Raw genomic sequence first — 25,705 nt, 5'->3', positions numbered from 1 at the left:
ACCCCCCCCCCCCCTTTTTTAACTTGAAAGATGATGAAGCTAATAGTCATTTCTAAGGCTCAATCTAGTTGCAATAGACTATAATTCTTAATAATCACACTTTAACATGTATTGTTTTATATATATTCAGATTTTCAGGTTAAAGGTTTTCAAAGCCAAACACACTGTCATGAAGTTTCTGTCTGGGGACTGACTCTTTTGGGTTTTGGGTGGAACTCAACCAGACTGTCCTTAGAGACCTGGAATTGGTGCAACAGTTGCTAGCTCCAGCAAGCTTCACAGAAGGGGAGCTGCCTTGCCCACATGGAGGAGCACTTTATTTTTTATTTTTGGAAATAACAGAAAACAAGGGAAGCTCTTCTAACCACCCCGCACTACCTTAAAGAAGGTCAAAACCTAGCGCTGAGCGGGATAGTTGGGAACAACTCCTCTGAGGCAGAAGTAGCCATTAGCTTGCTCTTTTCTTCTCTAATTAATAGGGAGGCTTGTGTCTTTGTATGAGACCCTTTAATCCAAGGGTTGCTAAATGTTTTGGAAACGTTAATTAATTCAATTAAACTTCGCACCACCACCTTGAGGCAGGTAATTCCTCTTTGGGCTATCACATCTTTGCCTGCTACAGAATGGCCCACAAACTGTATATTAGTGCAGATTAGGATAATTAATAATAACAGTAAAACCTTGGGTTTAGATAATGTTCTGTAACTAAAGGTCTCAAGTACTTTGCAAAAATCGGATTTGTGTAAAGAGGACTGAAGAGGGGGCTCGAGCCAACTTATTGCCCATGATGACAAAGCAGAAATACTGTACTTGTTTCAGGTTCCACTCCAGGCTAAGGACACATGACCTTGAACAGTCCTCTGTGACCTCTTTATGACTCAGTTCCTACAGCTTTCAAATGGGGGCAATAATATTACTCACCTCTCCACTTCACAGAGATGTTGCAAGGATAATGTTGGTAATATGCTGTGGAGTTCCCAGATGAAAGATGGAAATTAATACATGATGAAACATTACGACTACTTATCTGTACACCATCTAAATGGGCTAGGCAGGTGAAATATCAGCATCCCTTCAGACCTGGCAGAGAAACTGGTACTGCCATTATGTCTACTTAACATCTATTACAGACACCCAGAAGTTGAGAACTGCTCAGAGTGGTAGCCATGCTCCTGGGATAAGCACGAGCAGGAGATACCAGATCAACAGAGGCAGCTAATTATTTATTCACTCTCTTTCCTCCCATTTCCCAGCTTCTTTGGAACAGAGTATTTGAGAAAAAGTGAATGCAGAGAGAGAATCAGAATGATGGAAGTAACTTTTACACTTGGATATTCCTCTCAATTCTAAGTAATCAACATGTGTATAATTCATATTCTCCAGAACAGGTCTGCGCCTCTATGGTCTCAGTCGCTTTGGTCAGAAAAATTTTTCTCTCTTCATCTCTATTTGTCTAGGACAGCTCAGAGCCAATTCCCCACTTTCACAAGGCCTTGTGAATCGAACTCTCTTCTTGAGTTTCCACTGTGGTGCCTATGAAATAACACATGTCTTGGATTTTATATTTTGTTGTTGGTCTTGCTTCCATAACAGACTTAACTCGATCATTCTTTGTGAATCTCTGTTCTTCATCTATACAGGTCTTGGCATACTGAGCTTAATCAAATACACTTTAACGAGTGAGTGGATGGAATCTGTCAGCAAAATATCAATGTTAAAATTCAGACCACACTGAATCCACATCTGCTTTTCTCATCACAACGTACACATCCTAGTGCAGAAGAGAAATACTGAGCAGAAGAAATTAAGAGGAAGGGCTGATTAAAAGAAAAATTTTCAAACAATGTTCTAAAGGGAGATTTTTAAACAAAGCTCAAGGAAAATGTCTTTATACATACAATGTCACGTAGCAGGGCTCAACGCGTTAGCCTCTGCACGTGTAATGACTCCTATAGCACAGACGGATCCAGGGAAACTGTCACATGATCATCACTCATTGATAAGCTGAGACTCCGACTTAGCATTCAAGACTTCTGTGGGATGGCCCCGATCTGTGTTTCCTGCTGCATTTCGCTGCCTTGGTCGCTGCCAGCTCCCTGGCTTCCATGCAGGTGAGAACCTGACCTTGAACGAGACTGTGTGCTTCTCCCTTCAGTGGCTCCCAAACATTTCTGCTTCAAATGCTCTTTCCCATGTCATGGCCCTGCATCTCCATCTACTGAAGACTTTTCAAGGTCTTTCTCGGATACTTGCTCCACAAAGATGGCTTTCCTGATCTTGAAAGTGCAGTAGTCCCTGCAGAGCACTTCGGCTATATCCAACAAACCCACAGAAGTGGTGTTAAGCTGGTAACTAGGATCACAGAAAGTTGCGTTGCCTGGGTTGGAAAGCTCATCCTTCACTTATTAACTCTTTGAATCTTGCATGTGTGTTTCCTTGTATGGGGATGACCCTAGTTACCCCATCCACAGAGGCTATTGTACAGACTGTCCATGACAGTGTGTGTCAAAGGTTTAGAACAGATTGCATGCATGTTCTTTGCTTTTTCACAGATGTAGACCAGTTTGGGGCACATTCCTCTTTGTAGACCAGCAGCACCAAGTAGGATGAGCAGTGTGCCATAGATGAAATTTGGAAGTGTAGAATCAGAACCACTGAGAGGCCCACGGAAGCTCTTTTACTACCTCAGAGTTCTTGGTTTTCCTGCATCATGCTGTTGAGCGTGGCTTTCCATGAACACTTGTTTTTTTACGAAAGCTTTTAATGATCGTAGAATCTTATATTTCCTGCTCACGCTAGGCTTAAATATTGTTAATGACATAACTTGATTAATTTTCCTGCACAAATTTGTCTGCAGTTTCTCCTCCAGCTCCTAATCAATTACTCACTCATTTTGTTTCCACAATGGTGCCTGAGTTGCCAAGTGTGTTCTGGATCCTGGCCAGGAGGAAACAGTACCAGTATCTCCAGTTGTAGACAGGAGAACAAATTGTTGCTCTCTCACCTGCATACCACCACTGGTATAGTTATGTTCCTTCACATACTAACACTAAAAAATGGAGATGAAGTTAGAAATAGTCTTATTTATTTTTTTCTATGTCAAATATTTTAAAGGGTCACCCACTCTACTGTAACATATTTGCTTACGTTTTTGATGTATAATTTTTTAATAAAAAATTTACTTCCACAAAATTCCCCCTTCCAAAGTATACGATTCAGTGAAATTTAGCATATTTGCAAAGTTGTGAAGCCATAACTAATTCCAGATCAGTTCCCAAAAGATATCCATTCCTCATATTTTGACTTTGGGGTAAAAAATGTTAATTTTATTTTTGTTATTTGGTTAAATTACATTTATAATTTTTGAAAACTCAGAGAACTATGTATGTGACATGTTAGTAATTAATATTCTAATGGGTTTGCTTAGCTTACTTTTATTGTTTTTCTTACTTTACCATTTCAAGGGTTCACACACACACGCCTACAGATACATACTGGACTTGGTCTTGTAGGGTTACTTGTGTCAGGCTGGAGATATCAGTGCCAACCCTGTACTTAACTTGAAGGACAGACAGTGAACATAGTGAAGGTAAAAGTAACTCTTCTTTATTGAACACCTACTATTTCCCAGACACTATTCCTCAAAGTGGTTTCAGGAGGGAGGTTCTATTTTCATGATTTTTATTTTTATTTTATTTGTGAGTAAGTAGAGGCATATGGAGTTTAGGTAGCATGCTACACCCTAAAGTGGCATGTCTACCACTTAGCAAAGTTCAAATTTGAGCCCAGATCCCTCAAATTCCAAGCACATGCCCTTACCCACTATGCTATACCACCTGCTATCAAATTGGCCATCTGGTCTGATAATGCCAACAGCACCTGAAAAGCCTATATGATATGCTGTCTCAAGTCCCATTCTGTTCCCTCGACATTCCTGCCAGATGTTGCCAGATGAGGAGAGCCAGTTCCTGTAGGTTAAATTATCACACAGCAAGACCAGTGCAGACAAGTGGCTGAAAAAAGGTGTTTTTCCAGAGCCGAGGAGTATTGTGCTTATTCATACCACACTGGGACTTCAGACATTTTTCCTAGACTTATACATTCTAGCTCTCCGAATAAAAAAAAAAAAACCTTTTTGTCCTACTTGTTTGCATGTTTGAATCCCCACATCAGCCCGAGGGTAGCAAATACGACTTGATTTATTTATGTAGTTCCTGTGCTCAAACGGTGTTCATTGAATAATTTGTGAGCAAATAAAACATGAGTTTTGTTGTAAAATCACTTTAATATTTGATTTCTAGACATCTTTAAGAGTTTAACCACCAATAGTTGAGTGAAGGGAGACTACGTAGAATAGTTTGATTATCCATTTTTTTTATGTTTGCAAGAAAAGCAAACTTAATTCCACATAGACATTAAGTAGAATATTTTTGCACGCACAAGGAAATGCAATTACAAATACCTTTTGAAAGGGATTAGTGATAATTTGTACCTTTCGTAAGCAAAATGAATGAGGGTACTATTAAAAACCTATGGATTGGGGTTTTCATTAAGCAAATTAAAATCTGGAGCTCTGTTAGCTTCCCTCAACCCCCATTGGCTCAGCTCCTGTGAATAAGGCAGCAACCTGGGAGTTCTTTCACCCGCTCCTTGGAAGGTTCTTGCCAGCTCTGCATTGTCCTGTTGGATTTGCAGTCAGATGTCTGATGCTGGCAGGCACTGGGCAGGCAATGAGTTCTTTCCCTGTAAGTTGGGCACAAAAAGATCGGCATGGGAGCAGACTCCTTTGAGACAGCTGCTCTGAGAGAATGCAGTCAGCAAGGAGCAGCCAGAAATTCCTCCTTGCAGAGGGTGACTCGTGGGAGGAGTTCAGTCTGCTAAGTATTGTCATTTGCTGAGAGAAGGTGTGTGCTCCAGAAGGAGTTTTAACCTGGAGGATCATTAACTCTTTCAGTCAGTTGGGGCGCGGCGGTGGCTCTGCGAGTTCGTCCTGGAAGCGTGTGCCCAGGAGGGTCAGGGAGGAGGAGTGGAATCACTTGTTCATGGGGGACCACTTTGAGAAGGGCCAGCATGCTTTGCTCAATGAAGGAGAAGAGAATGAGATGGTAAGATTCTAGCCACATTCTCCTCTTCGCATTCTCTTTCCCCAATCTCTGGGACACACACACACACACACACACATACACACACACACACACACGCAGACATGTGCATTCATACACACTCTTACACACTTCTCTGCACTTTGATCTGGGGTTACACAAGAAGAGGTAATGTCCACAAAATCTTTCTGTCCTGTAAATGTAACCTTTGACTGTAGAAATTTGTTAGAATGAAAATATTATGTTCATTTTATCAAGAATGTTTTCTTTTTAAGTAAAACAGAAAGGGAGAGAAACACAATGCCACTTGATAATTCGTTGTTTTTTTTTTTTTTTTTTTTTGAGCCTCATCAGTATAGCAAGTTCTGTTCAAAACTTCTAATGATGCCAGCGATCCCTGAGGTGAGGATCAGGGTATTCCCTGATAGGAAGGAGCAGGCATCAATAGAGAAGCAGCAACACAGTTGGGTCTCTGACCTTCTTCTCTTCTCACGTATCTTGTTCGCCTAGACTGTTGGACAGGGAAGACACATAAAATATTAACAATTATCAGCCTACACACATTTCTGTTTACTTCTAGAATTTTACTTGTAGCTCCCTAGTTACAGAGATTGCTAACAGAAAACTTTCTGTAGTTCATTGTCTCTTTTATTTTAGATGTATTTCCATCTTGGGAACTGTAGGAAAATCAAAGATGACTCTCATGTTCTTGCTGAATTTAAAGTTATATTTCTCAATTACAATGTAATCAAGAGAGAGTTAGAAATGCACACTTCTGTTTAATAAGGTCGTTCTGCTAATTGTGTAAGCACAGTCTTTTATGCTGCTAATGATATAATTAAAATGTTCAAATGTGATGCTCTCATCCTATAATAGCATTTTATCTTCCTAGAATTAATATATAAATAACAAACCCCAAAGATATTTACTTAAAATGTTTTCTCGGTTAATTGCTTGAGCCTTGACTATTAAATTCTTTGTTTCAAAACTGGTCTTTCAAGTTTAATCTGCTTACCTGTTCCTATAGCAACAACATTTTTTTGGACCTGCAAGAGTAGATCCCTTCTTCTATCAAAGCTGAAAGAAAAATTATAAGAAAATAAAAGGCACCTAATTTCAGATGGCTTTCTTAACCATATCCTTACTTCTTTCAGATTTGGCTGCTGAGTGACAGCTGCCTTCAAGGCCCTACACAAATGTCACCAGAAATGGGTTTTTTGGCCCTATGCTGGATATATCCTTATTTCTCTGGAGTGTTTGCTTAAGAGAAATATATTCTATTCCTCTTCATATTAAGCTGACAATTTTATCCTCATCTTGAGCACTCTCACAGAAGGCTGAGACTCTATAATGGTGTGGCTGTCCCCCCTCCCTCATTTACAGACATACCTGCTGTCCTCTTGCCTACTCATTTCTGTTCTTGGACAATTTGTAGTTGAAATGTCATTAGGGATCATTTTTTTTTCCTCCAGAGGATATTCATAGACTTAAGATATCTACTACCTCTTCCCTGGTGGTACAGATTTCTCCCAACAAAGCAGCTTTGTTAGCAGTTCATCTTTCTACAGTCACCATCAACGCATCAGGGGGTCAGCCTAGTTTTGTGTGTGACTGTAAGCCTGGCCAGCCAGGAGAGCGTCTTTGCTGTGGAGGGGACACTGTGTTTTCTGGTGAGGAGTCATTTGACCAGTAGTCTCAGCAGAGGTGCAGCATTAGTATGCTCTGGTGGCTCCCCTGTTCTGCCTGCAGAAACCTGGCCACCTGCCTGGCGCTATTTGACACCAAATCCCTTTCTCACTCCTCCATCCTTTTGCCCACAGCAATGAAATTCAAAAATGATCTAGATCACTTAAAGATATTCCACAGGTTTTTATGCTGAGTTTGAGTTTATAAAGCCTTTTCTTGGGGAGTAGCTAATTGAGTTTTCACCACGACCCTGGAAAGTAGGTATCATGATCCTCATTGTAAAGATGGGGAAATCCATCCCCAGGGAATCTGCTCGGGGTTGCATCAGTCAGTAAGTCCAGGGACTGGAGTGCCATGTGGATAAAGCTGGTAGCTGTGTGTCTCTGGATCTGCATTGAAAATTTTCAGTTCTTTCTGGGGATACTGTGTGCTCTTAACACATTTCTTCCCTTAATGAAATGAGGCTGAGGAGACCATCACCCAAGCTCACCCAGGGTCTGTTTTGGTACATGTAATTTGTAGTTCCTCATTGAGTCTGTCTTCACCAACTTCCAGGTTAGTCCTTTTTAGGAAGCCATGATGGTCTAAAAATGTGTCACACCAAAGCATTTGCAGTTTCTTGACCTGTTCTTTGGACATTGGCCAAATAATTTCTCTGATGATACGAAATGACTTCCAATTTCAAGAGAAAACAATATTCTGGGGCTTAGCCTGTATGTCAAGAAAGAACAGGAATATTCCAGGCCTAAAGATGGCTGGAGTTATCTTTTATTCTAAAATAAAGAAATAACTAAAGAGCAACACAGGTGACCTGAATGAATAACAACCACTATGTGAAGCATAAGACAGGTAGGTGTCTTATGAACTACAGAAAGTTTTCTGTTAGCAATCTCTAACTAGGGAGCTACAAGTAAAATTCTAGAAGTGAACAGAAATGTGTGTAGGCTGATAATTGTTAAATTGCCAAAGGAAAAAAGAATTTGTTGGAAAGATGAGGAAGAGAAGGGGAGAAAGTGACCTTTGAAGAAGGTTCATCCAGATGGCTGCTTTGGAAAGGCCTCAGATAGGAGATGCCCAGAGAGCTCTGTGTCCAGCCAGAGACCTGGTTCTCACTAGCCTTGGGAAGCCACTTGCCTGTTATAGCTCCAGTCTTCTTATCTATCAAGTAGGAGTGGTCCTTACCCTGCCTGTCTCACAGGGTTCCTAAGAGGATCAACCGGCAACATCTATGTGGAAGTGTTTTGAGAAATAATGTTTGGAGTGTGAGCTGCTATTGTCTGAACAAAGGTAGGAGGAATCAGAGACTCCACAATTACCCAATTGAATGAATACTACTCCACAAAATGAGGTCATCCCTTCTCATTAAATAAGAACAAGAGGAATATATATTTTTATTCTCTATAGGGACAATTTATAAATGGAGAGCCTCTGACTTACTTTGTAATTGTCTTGTGTAGTGCTCATTTAGAGAAAACACCCATCTTGGGACTCAGTTTCTTGATTTATGAAGTGAGAGAATCAGACTATTTGGGAGTTCAAATCACTTTGAAATCTAATGTCTCTTATTTCTGTTAGGAAAGGACATATGAACATTAATGTTCGTTTCCTTATGACATGACTGAGTGGATATATCATGGATTGATTAGGGCAAACATTGTTCACACTAATAAAACCATGCTGGGAAGCATTTTGTGCCAGCAAGACTTCTCTTAAAAGTAATAATGCCTTGGAAATTTTTTTCTTTCTTTCTTAGGTTTTAGCAGATAAGGGGAAAAAATTGTGAATTTTTTTTCTGACTATAAAGGTAACATGTTTAGTGTTAAAATATTGAAATGGCAAATAAGGGTCTAAAGAATGAAGTAGATATGATTCATGAGTTTACATCTGGACACCATCAATATTACCATATAGGCAACTCTTCTTCCAAACTTAAAAAAAAAATACATACATACGATTCACCACTTTTTAATTATTTTACTACAAATTATTATTATATAATTTTTTTGATATTATCTATATTCTTTTATTTTTTGGTATCAGAGATTGAACCCAGGGGTGCTTAACCACTGAGCCACATCCCTAACCCTTTTTATTTTAATCTTGAGACAGGGTCTCAGTAAATTTCTTAGGTCCTTGCTAAGTTGTTGAGGCTGGATTTGAATTCTTAGTCCTCTTGCCTCAGCCTCCTGAGCTTGCTGGGATTATAGACATGTGCCACCGTGCCTGGCTTATGTTCTCAAAATTTTATCTGTTGTGCCTGTACCATGAAAATACTATGTAATGGTGTACAACTGCACATCTTTTCCCAACTCCATATTCAGAGATATCACATTTGTAGTTTCAAATTAATAATATTGGTAGTGATTATGTCCTAGAAATCTGTGCATCCTACACTAGGAGAAACTCCATTCTGCCCCTCCTTGAAGGACGGTTGATAAGTATTTATCAACACGCCACTGAGAATGTCATTTCCTCATGACTGTCTCTCCTCCACCCCGATATATACCCAAATACTATGTAGATATTATCTGTTCTGTTGTACCATGCATCATGGCAAAACCAAATAAAATCAATCCCAACCTTTTCTTAGGAAATGCAAATACATACTCACAAATAGTTATTTTTAAATAAAGAATGGAATCATTTATCTGAGTATTTATTTCTTTATTTAGTGGTTCTTTGGACTGACGGACCTCATGCATGCTAGGCAAGCAGTCTACCACTGAACTATACCCCTCGCCCTTGTACTCCTTTATGTTTGAAAGCTGGCCTTCTCATTACACCTAAAAATGTATTATGGATGTATTTTTCTTTTGATAATTCTAGTGCCACATGGCTTTAAAAAGTTGTATTTGGCTGAACTGTGCTGTGTTGAATTTCCTATGTTGCACTTTTCTGTTATTTCTATTTTTGTGGCTGGGAAGGACAACTTTGTATGTGTATTTTTATTGTCCTATTGTTTTCTTAAGATAAAAGCCTAGAAATGGTATTGTTGCATTAAAGGGGATGCACACTTAAATTTTGATTGATACATAATGCCCTATTGCTTTGCAAAATGTGGTTGTAACAGTTTGTACTGAGTAGCGATCCTTTTTTGCCAAAACTTCCTTTCTCTTCAGACTTGCCAACGTAGAACATTTTCAATCTTTTTAACTCCGGCTCATCCGTATGTGAAAATGATATTTTATGGTTGTGCTATATTTGCATTTCCTTAATTGGAGGTTAAATATGTCTATATATTCATTGCCACTTCTATTTTTTGACTAAAATCTCTTAAGTTGTTGCTGATGTTATACCAAGTAGGATTATGCTAAATAGTTAATTTAACGTCTGCATGTTTTAAGAGAATAGAATGTGATCTATCTTGTTTTGTTTTACCATGATGCATTCTGTGAACAAATGGATGATATCCAAATATGATATTATTATTGTATTTGGACATGTGTGGAGAAAAAATAAAGGACCTCATAGGAAACAATATGTTTGGTGGAGTGCTGGGAAATATTTAACATAATTAATCATGTTATATACTGGGCAGCTAAAAACTAGTGAATGTGGAAAATCAAGAGATGCTGTTTCAACTTCCAGGTCATTTCTGAGAACCTAGCACCAAGTTAGTGTTGCAAGGGGCATGTGATGTGCCAGTGGGTGGTGTGTGGTCTCAGTCCCATTGGAAGTCCTGCTGTGCCATCTGCGTGAACTAGGGACATTTGTCCTCACTGAGTTGTTGGCTCACTTTGATAGCTGAAGTTTGCCTTTTCTTCTCTAACACCCGGGAGCAGAAGCACCTCCCCCACCTCAATAGCCACTTATTTATTATGCTCAGTGAGCACCTCCGAGTTGGTTGCCAGTGTTAAGTAGTGAACCCGCAGATCTCATAGTGGAGGGATTGTGTTCAGGCTGAGACATTTTGTCAGTTGAAATGTTCAGGAAGCTGGGCCACTGGCCAAGTCTGATGTCTTTATTCTCAATTCATTGCTGCAGAACTCCCATGAAGTCGACTCATCTTTGATATAAACTCTTGAGGAGTGAGATTTAATTGCTTCAGGAGGACAAGGGACCCTGCTTGATTCACCTTTCTGTGGCCTTCTCCTTCCCTTTCCTGCTCCCCTTGGAACTGTGCGCAGTACCTGGCACAGACAAGCAGGGCATATTTGACAGTATAACTGCAAGCTCCAATAACCTGCAATTTTACATTAGGAGAACAGGCCGATGGCCGAGTTCAAAAGTAGACCTGGTTTGAGTAATTTTACGACAAAGCTAGAAAATTTTGTTATTTATTTGGAATGGTCAATCATTCTACAAATTTGTCAATTGGCTTTCCTCTCCTGCAAGCGTCAACAAGGCTTATTCTTCAGAGTTAATTAGCCGTACAGCACTATTTTTCTATGAGACACTTCCTTCTATCCCTTCATCCATTCATGTATGAACTCAACAAATATTTAAGAAACCTCTCCTCTGTGCCAGGAGGCCTCTGGGCTAACCAAGGAGGATTTTGAGTGAATAACAAACAGCTTCTGTTTTCAAGGAGCTCACAGCTGAGAGGGCAAGACATAGTTTGTGGGGCCTAGTGAAAAATGAAAATGAGGTGACCTTTGTTCAACAATCATTAAGAATTTCACGATGGTAATAGCTGTGCATTAAACTAAGTGGAGGGTCCTTCTGAGTGCAGAGCCCTGTGAGACTGCTCAGGACTCATGCCCGTGGAACTGTCCTTGCAAGTGGAGAAGCCTTGGGTGCAAATGTAATGGTCCAATGATGTGGTGGGTGCCATTGTGGAAGTTGTGCCTATGGAGTTGAGGGAACATGGAATAAGGAACAATCAACTCTGAGTAATCTTCAAGGGCAAAGATGGCATTTAATTTCCCCAGAGGGATAAGTAAGATTTTAAAAGACATCTGAATGCATGTGCAATTTATATATATTTTTAATGATTCTCAAACATTGGTCAATGAAATAATTGTACTAGAATCATGTTGGGGAATATATAAAAATAGATTCTTAGGTCCTGTTGTAGACTTACTGAATTAGAATCTTTGATGGTAGACATCACTTAATCCAAATGGTGGTGACACCGGCCTGGCTGACAGTGTGGAAGCCACTGGAAGATCTGAAAAAAGAGTAACATGGTAGGCTTTGCCTTTCCAAAGAAATGAGGTGTGGAAGCCACTTGAAGATCTGAAAAAAGAGTAACATGGTAGGCTTTGCCTTTCCAAAGAAATGAGGTGCGGAAGCCTGGTTGGAGGAATAAAGATCAGTAAGGAGGAGTTTGAAATAGCCCAGGTGAGAAAGTCAGGACTAATCCACAGATTAATCAGAGAAGATGAATAGAGTAAGCACTTGAGATATTTAGAAGTTAGAAATAAAGAGACTTCCTAATCCATAGACTATGGAATAAGAGTGATGGGGTGAACAGGATGAGTAGTTACTAAGGCTGTCTCCAAGGCTCCTACCTTGTTCAATGGGAAAGAATGATGCTGCCCTTGGGTCTCAGAGGAAAGCATAGAAACAGGGAGGGGAGTGGGGATTGTTATAGTTGCAAATTTTAATGTTTATTTGGGTCAAGTCCAGGATAATAACTATACACATAGTAATGTATTTAATACTCTCAACAACTCTATGGGAAATTATCATCTTTTTATAAAGATGCATGGGACTGTTAAATGACATACCCAGGTTCATTTGGCTAAGTAATGTCAGACTATGGCCTAAGTCCTTCCCTTAAACAATGGTTTACTGCCTCTTGGTTTTGCAAAATTTTGGATGTGCTATTTTTTCTTGTTAATGGTGGAAAAAACAGCAAGGTGTAACTGAAAAAAAAAAATTCATTAGGACTGAGACCAACGTTTTCTTGTTGGCTCTGCTGTCATTAATTCCAATCATGGTAACCTTGCTTGGACTTTGCCTTACTTACAAGGTAGAGATAATAATATCTTACTGGTTTGAACCAGGCTTAACGCCTGCTACTGGTTTCTTAAGGTCCTTTCCAACATACTCACAATTTTTAAAAATTTAAAATAAGTACTTAAAATCTCTGTGTAACATTTTAAGAAGGCTCAGTGATACTGTTGATTTTTTTTTTCAAGATACTGTGAGTTTTTTTAGTCAAGGAAAGAAAAAACATATCTGGAGACATTATGTTATGTTGGATTAGAAATTTATGGCAGTTGCTGAGTACATTACCCATGAATGAAGGAATAAGAGTATTGGTCGTGGTTAACCAACACAGAATTGTATGTGTCTTCAGCCCATAAAAGACAAATCTTCAAAGGAGTTGGTGATTTGGTCATGTATCCAGAGCAGATTTATTCCTGGGTTACAGTTTAAAGGTTTTGTGAAGACTAAAGACTAGCCAGAGTGGGATTGCCCACCTAAATGACCTGCAACTATTTCCCAGTGTCCATCACATGCACCTTGATGAGCTGCCTGAAACAGCCTCCTCAACTTCACCCTCTGCCTAAGGCTACTCTTACGGACAATGAACATAGCTATGCCCTGGATGTCTACTCATCAAAAGAACAAAGAGGAGGTCCAGATGTCCTGCATGCTTTCCCGGAGAAATATGTCCTTCAGGCCAGGACACTCTCTGACTTCGATGGGTGCATGCACATGGCCCTGCCTGAGATTATAATCACCTTTTACATTTACAGAATCAATTAGATTTTTGGGAGACCCATAGTTGGAGGACTTTAAAACTCTGATACTCAAGTTTCAGAATCAGTACTTAGAAGACGACACAGTGAGGTACAATAAGTATTTTGAGGCCAACTCCAAACCAATAGTAATGAAAAATTAAATTTGGGTAGCTAAGTGGAAAAATATAAGTGGGGTTACTTCTATCTGGTTTTTAATGGAAAAGTATAATTGATGATTGTTTCAGTACACTCCTTTGACTTGGAAACACCAGGTATCCCAATTATATTTCACTTTAGAGGAAAAAACAACTACATGAATACTTTTGCTTTGGAGCTGGCCTCAAAACATGGATCGATCCTCACAAATTCCTCTTCTATGTACTGATTCTGAAACATTGGGGCAGGAGGTCAGGTCAAAGTTTTAAAATACCCCAACTATGGGTCTCCAAAAAAAATGGATATTGTAAATGCTAAGGTGGTCTCCAAAAAAATAGATACTATAAATGCTAAGGGCTCTGCACAAATACCCACCTAAGCTAATTCTTTTAGCAATCCCAAGAGACAAGTATTCACTTTCTAGTTTCTCTGACCACTCAAATGTAGTCTGCTCTTCCCAGAATATAAAATATTGTGCTCTTTCCAGAATATATTATATACTTTTGGTGGAGGTTGAGGTTTTACTGTGCTGCTCAGGCTGACCTCCAACTCTGAGGCTCAAGAGAACCTCTTGCCTCAGTCTCCTGAGAACTGGGATTACTGACACCTGACATCATACCTGGTTATGCACTTTTTTAACCAGGAGCATGTCTTCCCTGATCCCCACAGTCAGCATCCTGCTCATCCATCAAAACCCACCTCCAATCTGATTTCCTTCACAAAATCACAAGGGAACCTGTGGTCATACTTCCTTTTCAGTCTAGGTTTAAATTCCTGTTACTGATATTTTCATCAAGTTTTTACAAGACTGTGTGGCAGCTTTTTTAAAATTAAGTTTTATATTAGAGTCTTGTGTTTATTCTTCTCCCCTAATAGCCTGTGAGTTATTGTCAGAGACAGGTGTCATGTTTGTGTCTGTATCTTACGTGTTTACTTAATGAATTCCTGATAAGCTGAATTGAAGATTTTTGTGCATGTATTACAATAGTTTCTTCTTTCCTGACCCAACTGGGTTGTCAATCCTGATTTTACAAAAGAAGACACTGAGAAACCACATAATCTGCCCAACGCTGGTATTTAAGATGTAGCAAAAATTGAACCTAGGTAGGTTGACGCCAAAGCCCCCATTCCTAATTCTTGAAAGTCAACTGCCTTCATTTCTTTGTGTTTGCTGTGGCCTATTCTTGCGTTGACCATGACATAAACTGTGTGTATTAGTTTAATAGTTAATGTTGAACTTGTGTGAAACAAAACCCACAGGCCTGTTTTAATGAAAGTCATGGGTCTCAGATCCTTTGGGCATGGAAATGAGGAGGGGCAGAGGTGCTGGAGTTCCATGACCTGGATGCCCCTTTCTGCACCACAGAAGTGGTCTCTTATGCTCCTCAGCTGCCTTGGTGGCAGCCTCCTGACTTGCTGGCGGAGATGGAGAGGGTTATTCATTCCAGACTTGGTCCTAGACAGTCTGTTGCATCTGGGTTCCAGGGACTGGTGTTTGGTAGCCTCTAGTTCATCCAGCAACCAAGCCTGTCTTACGCTCTGCAGCCTCGATGAGGGTGTCTTGCCTCTCCTCTGCCTTAGGCTTGACTTCAATGCAGCATCTGATGTCAGGAGGGTAAATGGCAGAGCAGTTTGGCTTCTGTTCTTCCTCCAGCCAGGGGATTTTTGCCTGTGCCCTGGTACAGCTCATTCTTTTTAGAAGTACTTGAACTTTGCCCATCACTGCCCCCATTCCAGCGGTTAAAGCACTGGAGAGAAGGGTCCAGAGAAGCGAGAGGGAATTTGAGCCTCTCTGTCTGCGGGAGCCATTAGTCACCTCCTTTACAGCTGTGCAGTCAAGGGGACCTCTGGGCTGTGTCCTCCTTCTTCCTCAGGCTCTTTTCATGGACTCTAGTTGGTGTCTGTCGGGAAGGGATTCTGAGTGGATGTGAACTCTTTTGGGGTCTGAAAACTTCTGATATTACCAACATTTGCTGTCAACTACACTTGGCCTTTGTGAAATTGTTAAAATTTTAGCTGATTTCCTCTTACCCACTTTAAAGCAGCCACGACTCTCCCACAACCGGCAGAAGACTAAAACATTGCTTACGCTCTCTCTTTTTGGAGGTGCTTGTCCTTCTTTGGAATTTGGTTTACTTGATTGACTTGAAATCTTAGTTATCTGATGGGCTCAATGAAATTCATGATTTTGTGGGTTATTTGTGGGTTATTTTTTTTTCCCCTGGTGGTTTGGGTGAGGGTGATGTTCTTTGTAGCATGCTACATTTAGAAGCAAAAGTCTCTAAGAGAGACCTTTGAAAATCAGATAAACTGTGTTTAATCATTATCCTAACTAGTTAGGTAACAATAACTATTAAAAAAGTATATGAGATTTGTCTGGCAGACTATTTTAGTGATGTTATTTTAGATAATTTCGGCATAATTTTCATGTGCTTCCTGCTCTTGCATCTGTATCTCCTTTAATTTTTTTTTCCTCAAGGAATTTATGTTAGGTTGATAGAAAAATATTTAAATGATATGACACCACATTTTATTTTTTTGCTGAAACTAGGAACACTTTAGCTGTTAAACAGGTGAAAAAAAAGCACAAGTTTTTTTTTTTTTGATTCAGTGTGTCAATTTCATACCTACAGTTGACTCATATTCGGCAGCTACATAAGTTTCTTAATTACCATGTTATTATCTGACTCTTACCTAAGAAAATTCTTGTTTTCTGTTCTCTCTTTCTCTCTGCTGCCTGTCTAGCTTTTAGCAAACTTTCATATTAGTTAGAACTTTTTTGATTACCAGGAACTGAAAAATTCAACACAAGCTATCTCAGGCAAATCAAAGTCAATGTGTTGGCTCAGTTTGAAAATCCAAGTATATCCAACTCATCTTCAGGCACAGTTTGATCCAGGGGTGAAAAAAGTGCATCAGTACTGGCCTTTCCCCTTTTTATTTGATGTACCTCTACCATGCTGATTATATTCTCAGACTCTGATAACTCTAGGATGACATGACCAACCATCCCAGTAGGAAAAAGGACTTGCCTTTCTTTGAATAGTATCATCCCAGTACTCATTTCTCATGGTCTCTGATTGGACCATGTTTGCTCTTCCCATTCAGCGTGGCCTGGAGAATGCTGTGTTTGTAGTCACATGGCCATTCTTGGAGTGGGTCAGAGTCAACTCTACACGAGGCACATCAGCTGGGATTAGTAAAGGATGTAGTTTGCCATAAGAAAATGGAGGCGTTGTATACCATTACCTGGAGTAAAAAAAATGGGGTTGAGCGGTCTAAACAAGAAATAGGAACAGACAAACAGGCACACAAACGGAATTTCCAATCTGATCATCAATAGGTGAACTGGACTTAAATATTGTTAAAATAGTCAGGTACCACAGGGTGATTTTCTTTACTGGAAAAAAATATATATAATGTAGCTTTCATTTGGTATTGTAAATATCTGTGTGCAGACAGAAAACAGCTCTTCAAAAAATATATTATTTATTTCTCTGATTTTAAAAATGAAGCATGTTCAATGATTAAAATGTGCACAATACAGAAGGTCATATTGTAAGGGAACAGTCACCATGATGTCAACATCCAATGCACAGAGGGATAGTAGGACTTTGAGGGAAGCAGCTTTCTTCCAGTTCTTTTTAGGCCCACACTTTTGTTTCAACTAAATTTGAAATCATACTCCAAGGTTTTATGTTGTTTTTCTCTCTGACTTAATATTATTACATATATTCTTGCCATATTACTAAAATTCTTAATAAACTTTATTTTCATGGCCATGTAATAGTACTTAATAATTGCCCTTTTGTTATACACAGATTGCTTTCAGTTTACTGCTATGAGTCATGTTTCAGTAAACTCCTCTGAGTATGAATCTGGTCTGCATTTTGCACAGGCTAGAGAAATTTACTTATTTATTATTATTTTTTTTTAAATTTATTTTTTAGTTTTAGGTGGACACAATATCTTTATTTTTATGTGGCATTGGGATCGAACCCAGTGCCTCACGCGTGCCAGGTGGGCACGCTACCACTTGAGCCACATCCCCAGCCCTTACTTATTTATTTTTAACAGAGAGTCTTTCCCAGTGTCCTAATTTTATACCTTTTGTGCACTATACTTTTGTAAGGTTGCTGGGGCTTTTAATTCCCCTTCAGGAGCAGAGATCTAGATGAAGGTAGAACTCATCTCCTCATTAGTGGTTCAACTGCTGGGAGGGATGGGATTTTGATACTCAAAATGCTGTCTTTGCCATTCACCCTCCTGGAGAAGGACGGGCTGGGATTGTGTGATAGGAAACTGTGACATTTCTCTCTAAAGATTTTTTTTTTTTTTAAGCAGAAGGCACGTATTCATCTAAAGAATCCATTCTGACCACAGCAGAACATGGGGCAGGGGCAACGGGGTACTGGCCACTAACTTGGGACCTTCAGATTTCATTTCAGGCTTCTATGTGGCTTCTCCCTGAGGTTCCTATGCTAGTGTGAATAAATAAATGCTATAATTCCTATTGTTTTTTTTACCAAATTCTGTATCCTGTGTTCAGAGGGATAGCATTTATTCTTTAACAAAAGTTTGATTGTCAGATATTTCAAATGTATGGGGGAGATGCCAGGTATGGCGCTACATGTCTGCAATCCCAGCCACTCAGAAGGCTGAGGAAGGAGAATCGCAAGTTCAAAGCCAGCCTGGGCAATTTAGCGAGGCCCTAAGCAACTCAGTGAGACTCTGTCTCAAAATAAAAATAAATAAAAGGGGTTGGGGATGGGACTTGGTGGTTAAGCTCCTCTGAATTCAATCTCCAGTACCTCCCGGAAAAATGATGGGGAGAAAAATCCAATAATCCTCTTTCTGAAATTTCACATAAAGTCTCAGTGAAGGAAAAAAAAAAACAATAATTTTGAATTTTAACACATTGAGCAACATTAAAATAATTATCTACACATTGTCCATGTATAAATTAATCAGCCAACTGAAAAAAATAGCAAAAGAATATGCAAATAAAAGGAGGACATATTTTTAAATGAATCTGTAATGGCTTATTGATCAGCTATTCACTGCTATATCCCCAATGCTTAGAAAAGTACCTGATAATAGTAAGTAATATATATATAAAATGAATGACAAGCCACTGCAACTGCTTATAGCTGCATTCCAGAATAATAATTGCTTAATAAATACTATAAATTTAATAAATACTATATCAAATAGTATATAAGTCCAAAAGTAAGTGAGAATTAGAATTTAGAGAAAGAGTTGACTGATTTATCACACTGCACTTGTTTCATAGAGTTTCAGGTCAGAAGTCTCTTCAAAGTTTATCTGACCGTCTTTCCCCTTATTTCTCCCATACAAAATTTACCACAAGCAAACCATGTCCTTCTAAGGCAGAGCTGACTATTCAAAACAGCCCTCTTCCTTCTGTTGAGTTGAAATATGGTTCATTAATCTCAATTCATTAGTCCAAACTCTTTTGCCTTCTGGGGCCACCTGTGTATTTAAATATGGTCCTCAAACACCCTCATCTCCATGCCTCTGGGAATCTTCTTCAATCCAAACCCTCAGTTTCTTCAGCTGCTCTCCACGTGGCACAGTTTCTTTGACATCGGAAAATCTTAGAAAGATATTCTTTATGACACTTTTAAGAAGCCATCCTCTCTTGGTGTGTTCTGTCTTTGAAATCCACAGGGATTTAGTGACAAAGGGGTACCTACCAGGAAGAGCAAGATAGGGATAATTGCCCTTTGGTGTGACTAAGGTCACTGTCAACAAGGAGTCCAGACCGGTGATGCACCTAGGGGTTAGCCAGATTCTCGCCTTATAATAATAACCATAACAAACCTCTGTTCCCGACTTACTAAGTCCTACCTCATTGTGATTGCTAAACACTTTCATGGACTATTTTATTTTAAATTCTCAATAGCCCTGTTAGGTGGGTTACTATCATTACAGATGCAAAGACTAAAGCTTTCTGTTCTTCTCAACTTCAGGAATCTGGAAACCATGGGTGAAATACAACCCCTCCCCCATTGTTTTTGTAAATAAAATTTTGTTGGAAAACAGCCCCTCCCCACATTTATTTACACATCCTCTTCTTGTTTTGCCACACACAGCTGGGTTGTGAGAGAGACACCATATTCCCCCATTTGGCTGAGAATATTCTCTATCTGGTATTTTTACAGAAAAAGTTTGTTGACCTCTGCTCTTTTCCTCTCTGGTCTGATCTCAGCATTATTCTTTTTATTCATATTATCTTAATCTTGCCTTTATTGCCATAGTAAACTTGCTTGTAAGAGTTGTTCAAATGTTTTCATCTGCAAGTGCAGGTTTAGCGCAGTGCTGAAAGTGCCTGGGCTGGTGGTATTTAAGGATTTGCACAGGCTGCCGGAGGAATCAATAGGTATTTAGGAGCTGCTGTAGCTTTGCTTAGAAGCTTGGTTTCTTTTTTGTATGGATTCTTTCATTAATCATTCATTATGTGTCAGGAACTTCTTCTTCCGTGTCCTTTCCATTTCTTTCTCCAAATAGACTGGGTCTGTAGGATCTGTCTGATTCATTTACTCACCTGTCCTTCATTTTGAAGTTTCCTGGAATCTTCACCTACTGGAAATAGGTGCTGCTATTTGCAACCAAGAGCCAGTGGATCCTCAGAGCCCCCAAAGCATGAGACTTCTGGAGAGAAATCACTTAGAAATAGGGGAGTCTACCTCACTCAATTTCTTTTTCTTTTTGTTGTTTTGTAAGGATATCTAGAGATTCACATGCAATTGCAAGAAATAAGGCAAGGAGATACTGTTCACACTTTATCCAGTTTTTTCCCCCACAGGTCACCTCTTATAAAACCATAGTTCAATATCACAACATCAGGAGAGTGACACTGACACAGTCAAGATACAGAACATTTCCGTCACCACAGGGATCCTTCTTTTTGTCTCACTATGTCTTTATACCTACTTTCTTCCTCTCTGTACCCCTTCCTTGATTTCTGGCAACTGCGAATCTACTCTCTTTTTCTATGATCTTGTCATTTCAAGAATGTTATATAAATATGATCATATAGCATGCGACTTTGGAAATGGATTTTTAAAAACTCAGCTGCGCTAGAGGTGGATCCAGGTTATTGTGTGTATCAAGTTGGTTCATTTTTATTGCTGAGTAATATTTCATATGCCATAGTTTATTTAACTATGCACCCATTGATGGATATCTGGTTGTTCCCAAGTGTGGTTTATAGACATTTTCTTCCTATCATAAGTTTTCCTCTTTCTCCTCTCCACAGGCTCTTTCACAAAGCAAAACTTTTTTCATTTTGATGAAGTCCAGTATATCAGTTTTTCCTTTTATGGGAAGTACTTAAGATGTTTTTGAGTTTAAGAATTCTTTGGCTAGCTATAGATATTTCTTTTCTTCATTTTTTTCTTACTGTTTTATGTTTTATATTGTGTAATCCATTATGAATTAATTTGGGGATAAGGTGTTTGAGACTTACGTTTCTTTCTACCTTTCTTCCTTCCCTCCCTCCCTGATTCCTTCCTTTCTTATTTCCTTTCATCTATGCTTGTCCAGTTGTCTGAGCAGCATTCATTGTAAAGATTGTTCTATTTTTTCTTCACTGAGTTGCTTTGCCCATGTGTCAAATTGGGTATACCTGTGGAAGTCTGTCTTGGTTTTCTACTCTATCTCATTGATTTATGTGCCAGTGCTATACAATCTTGATTACAGCACCCATATAATTAGTTTTGAAATCAAGTGGACTGATTGCTCCCACATCTTTCCTATTTTTTTTTTGAAATTTTTATTGATTAAATTTTATTGATCTTTCTCTATACATCTCAGAATTATTTATAATCTATAAAAATATTTATAGGAATTTTGATACATATTGCATTGAATCCATTTATAAATTTGGGAAAAATTAAAATCTTTACTAAAAGCCATGTTTCCAAAGCATGTTTCCAAACCATGAACATGGAACATCTCTCAATTTATTAATTCTTCCTTGATTTCTTTCATCAGTATTTCAAATGGGGAAAATATTCAGTCTCTCTCCATTGAATATGTTAACTGTAGGTTTTTAACGATGCTTCTTGTCAAGTTGAGAAAGTTCCCTTTTATTCCTATTTTTCTAAGTGTTCTTATCATGAGTGAATATGAAATTTTGTCATTTTCTGCATTGATTGATATGATCATGTGATTTTTCTTCCTTACTCTGTTAAAATGGTTGTCTATTAAATTAATATTGACTGAATTTATTTTAGCTGTTGAAACAGCCTCTCATCCCTAGAATGAACCCCACTTAGTCAGGATGTATCGTTCTGTTAACATTGCTGAATTCTCTTTGCTAATATCTGTTAAGGACATTCGCTTCTATATTCCTGAGGGATGTTGGTCTGCAGTTTTCTTTTTGTTTTTCTTCACTGTCTTTGATTTTTTTTTAAAATTAGGGTTATGCCAACTTCATATAACGAGTTGAGACATGTTCTATCCTATAATTATCCTGGAAGAGATTGGGTTAAAGTGTTGTTAGTTCTTTAAAAGTTTGGTAGAATTTTTCGGCAAAACTATCTGTTTTTTTTTTTTTTTTTTTTTTGAGAATTTAAAAAGTGCAAATTCAATTCTCTTAGTAATATAGAGAGTTATTTAAATTATCTATTTTACATTGAGTTGTAATTTGTGTTTTTCAAGAAATTGGTCCTTTTTTTTAAGTTGTCAAATTTATACAAGTAGAATTGTTTTTCTCATTGAAATGGTATTTCTTTTTATTTTTTTATTTAATCCATGATATTGGTAATTTTTTGTTTCTTTCTCTTGCTAGTAGTTTATCAATTTTATTGATCTTTTCAAAGAAGCATCTCATTTCTTTATTGATTTTTCTATTTTTGTTTATAACTTCATTGATTTCTGTTCTTATTATTGCTACTTTTGGTCAAGTTTCTCTTCTTTTTCTAGATTCTTAAGGAGGGATTATTGTTGGGAATTCCATCTTTCCTAATCTATGTAGTTAGCGCTATACATATTGATTTTGTGTATAACACATTTCTTGTTATTTCACAGTTTGAGCTGTGTCCCACAAATTTGTTATGTTGTGCTTTTATTTAAATCCATTTCAATGGATTTAAAATTTTTTTCTTAAGAATTTCTCTTTTACTCATGAATATTTAGAAATGTGCTGTTTAGGTTCCGAGGATTTGGAGATTTCCTTTTAAATTTTTGTTACTGATTTCTAGTTTTATTTTCTTATGATTGGAGAACAGTTAGTATAGTTTCAACTCTTTTGAATTTGTTGAGGTTTGCTTTATGGCCTAAGATGTGGCCTATCTTGACATATATTCCATGAGCACTTGAAAAGAATGAGTGCCTGCTGTTGTTGGGTTGAGAGCTCTATACATAACAGTTTAACAATTTTGGTTGATGATGTTCTTAGTTCATTTTCTGTCTAGTTGTTTTATGAATCATTAAGAAAGGAATGTTAAAGTCCTAAACTGTAATTATGGATTTGTTAATTTCTCCCTTTAGTTCTATCAGTTTTTGCCTGACATATTTTTTCAGTTGTCTTTGGTGCATACTCATTTAGGATTGCCACGTCTTCTTGGTAGATTTAACCTTTATAATTATATAATGTTACTCTCTGTTTATTGTAACTTTCTTTGTTCTGATGTCTGTTTATTCTACATCATAGCCTCTCTTGCTTTACTTTATTGACTAATGTTTACCGGATAGATCTTACATCTTTTAATTTCAACCCATCTATACTTTTATGTTTGAAGTAAGTTGTACACTATGAGAGTTGGGTTATAATATTTTATAATTTATACTGATGATCTCTGTATTTTAATTGATGAATTTAGGCTATTTATATTTAATGTAACTATTAATATGATAGAATTTATGTCTACCCTTTAATTTTTGAATTTTGCTTGCTCTGTTTTATTGTTTCTATTTTCTTTTTCCTGCCTTTTATGGGTCTCTAGAATAATCTTTAGAGTTCTGTTTTGATTTAAGTAAAGAGTAATTGCTCTAAATATTACATTATATACACATAATATAAAGTTTTCTGGTATAATCTCTTTAACAGATTAAATAAAATTTAGACAGCCTAATCTTTTTATCCTATTACCCTCCCCTTTTATAACTGTCTTAACTATTCTAAGTGTATATTTAGAAACACATCAATCATAAATTATAATATCTATTTTTGTTATTATTTTTATTGCAATCATCAAATTTAATTTAGAAAACACAAGAGGAGAAAAAAGCCTATCTTTAATTTTGCTTCTCATGTTCTTTCTTCCTTTCTGATATTCCAAGATTCCTTTTTTCATTGTTTCCTTTTATTTGGAGAATTTTATCTAGGTTTGGTGTACTGGTCACAAATTACCTTAGTTTTTCTTCATTTGAAAATGCATTAGTTTACCTTTCATTTCTGATGGATACTGTGACTGGGTAGGGATTTTGCATTCACAGTTACTTCTTTTTTTATTTGTTTTTTTTTTTAGATATGCATGGCAGTAGAGTATATTTTGACATATTACACATGTGTGGAGTATAACCCATTCGAGTTAGGATCTCATTCTTGTGGGTGTTCATAATGTGAAGTTACATTGGTTGTATATTCATATATGAGGGAAGGAAAGTTATGTCTAATTCATTCTACTGTCTTTCCTATTTTTATTCCCCTCCTTTCCCTTCATTCCCCTTTGTATAATCCAATAAACTTCTGTTCTTCCCTCCCATCCCCACCCCTTACAGTGTGTTAGCATACACATATTAGAGAGAACATTTGGCCTTGGGTGTTTTGGGGATTGGCTTATTTCACTTAGCATGATAGTCTCCAGTTCCATCCATTTACCAGCAAATGCCATAATTTCATTCTTCTTTTTGTCTAAGTAATATTCCACTGTGTGCATAGACTACATTCTTTATCCATTCATCTGTTGAAGGGTATGTAGGTTAGTTCCATAACTTGCCTATTGTGAATCAAACTGCTATAAACATTGATGTGGCTGCATCACTGTAGTATGCTGATTTATAAAGAACTAAAACAATTTAACACCGAAAAAAAAAGTACCCAAATAACCTAATCAATAAATGGGCAAAGGAACTAAAAAGGCAATTCAATGAAGTGGAAATACAAATGGTCAAAAAATATATGAAAAAAATGTTCACAGTTAATTCTTTAAACATTTGAAGTGTATTGTGTTACTTCCCTCAGAACTTCGTGGCTTTTGGTGAAAAATATGTAGTCATTCAAATTGTTTTCCCCTTTGAATGTAGGTCTCTGACTGCTTTTAAGATTTCTCTTCTTTGTTGTTAGATTGTATGGTAATGACTATTATCCTTCTCTCCATGTATTTTTTTTTTTTTGTGTGTGTGTGTGCTTATTCTTTTGGGGATCCATTCAGTTTCTTGAATTTGTAAGTTTATGTCTTTTACTAAATTTGTAAGTTTTCAGCCCTGATTTTTTGAGTTTCAATTATTTCCTCTTTCTTTTCTCTTTCCAGGATTCCAATGACGTAAATAGTCAGATGTCTTGTTATAGTACTATAGTTTCACAGGTCCCTGAGGCTCTGGTCAAAAATTTTAATGTGAATTTTTCTCTATAGTTTAGATTGGATAATTTTTATTTTTCTCTTTCACACCCTGATTATTTCCTCTGTTCCTCTATACTGCTTCTGAGTCCATCCACTGAGTTTAAAAATTTCAGGTGTTGTACTATTCAGTTCTAAAATTTCCATTTGTGCTTTATATCTTATATTCTTTCTGATATGTTCTATTTTATTCATTTGTTTTAAGTGTGCATGTAATTGGAGCATTTTAATTCTGACTACTTTAAAATCTTTTTTTTTTTATATTTATTTTTTAGTTGTAGTTGGTTGGACACAATACCTTTATTTTATTTATTTTTATGTGGTGCTAAGGATTGAACCCAGAGACTCACACACATGCTAGGTCAGCACTCTACTGCTGAGCCCCAACCCCAGCCCCAACCCTATGGACTTTAAAAAAAAAAACACTTTCCTGCATAAGCACAATGTCTTTTCACACTAGGAAAAAACTATAAGATAAATAGCAGTCCATATAAAATTTCATGAATATCTAGAAAAATGTTTGCTTTTTTTTTTT

General features: G+C 37.6%; 1 protein-coding gene across 2 annotated transcripts in view; it reads left to right on the top strand.

Moving 5' to 3' along the window:
* Window positions 1–4,606: 4,606 nt before the first annotated feature.
* The window catches only part of Atp13a4 (ATPase 13A4), a 139,721-nt gene continuing 118,622 nt past the window's right edge, over window positions 4,607–25,705 (top strand). The window contains exon 1 of one of the 2 annotated variants that reach the window (XM_015499907.2): window positions 4,607–5,105. In XM_015499907.2, the coding sequence (XP_015355393.1) occupies window positions 5,043–5,105 (63 nt within the window). In that variant the 5' untranslated portion in view covers window positions 4,607–5,042. Of the gene's footprint in view, window positions 5,106–10,810; window positions 11,668–25,705 lie in introns of those variants that run through there. The other variant, XM_048804093.1, reaches the window with a different exon arrangement.

This window comes from Marmota marmota, unplaced genomic scaffold (assembly GCF_001458135.2).
Source record: "Marmota marmota marmota unplaced genomic scaffold, marMar, whole genome shotgun sequence".
Classification (NCBI taxonomy): domain Eukaryota; kingdom Metazoa; phylum Chordata; class Mammalia; order Rodentia; family Sciuridae; genus Marmota; species Marmota marmota.
The sequence above is the reverse complement of the archived record's forward strand: the minus strand, read 5'-3'. Positions and strand labels throughout refer to the sequence as shown.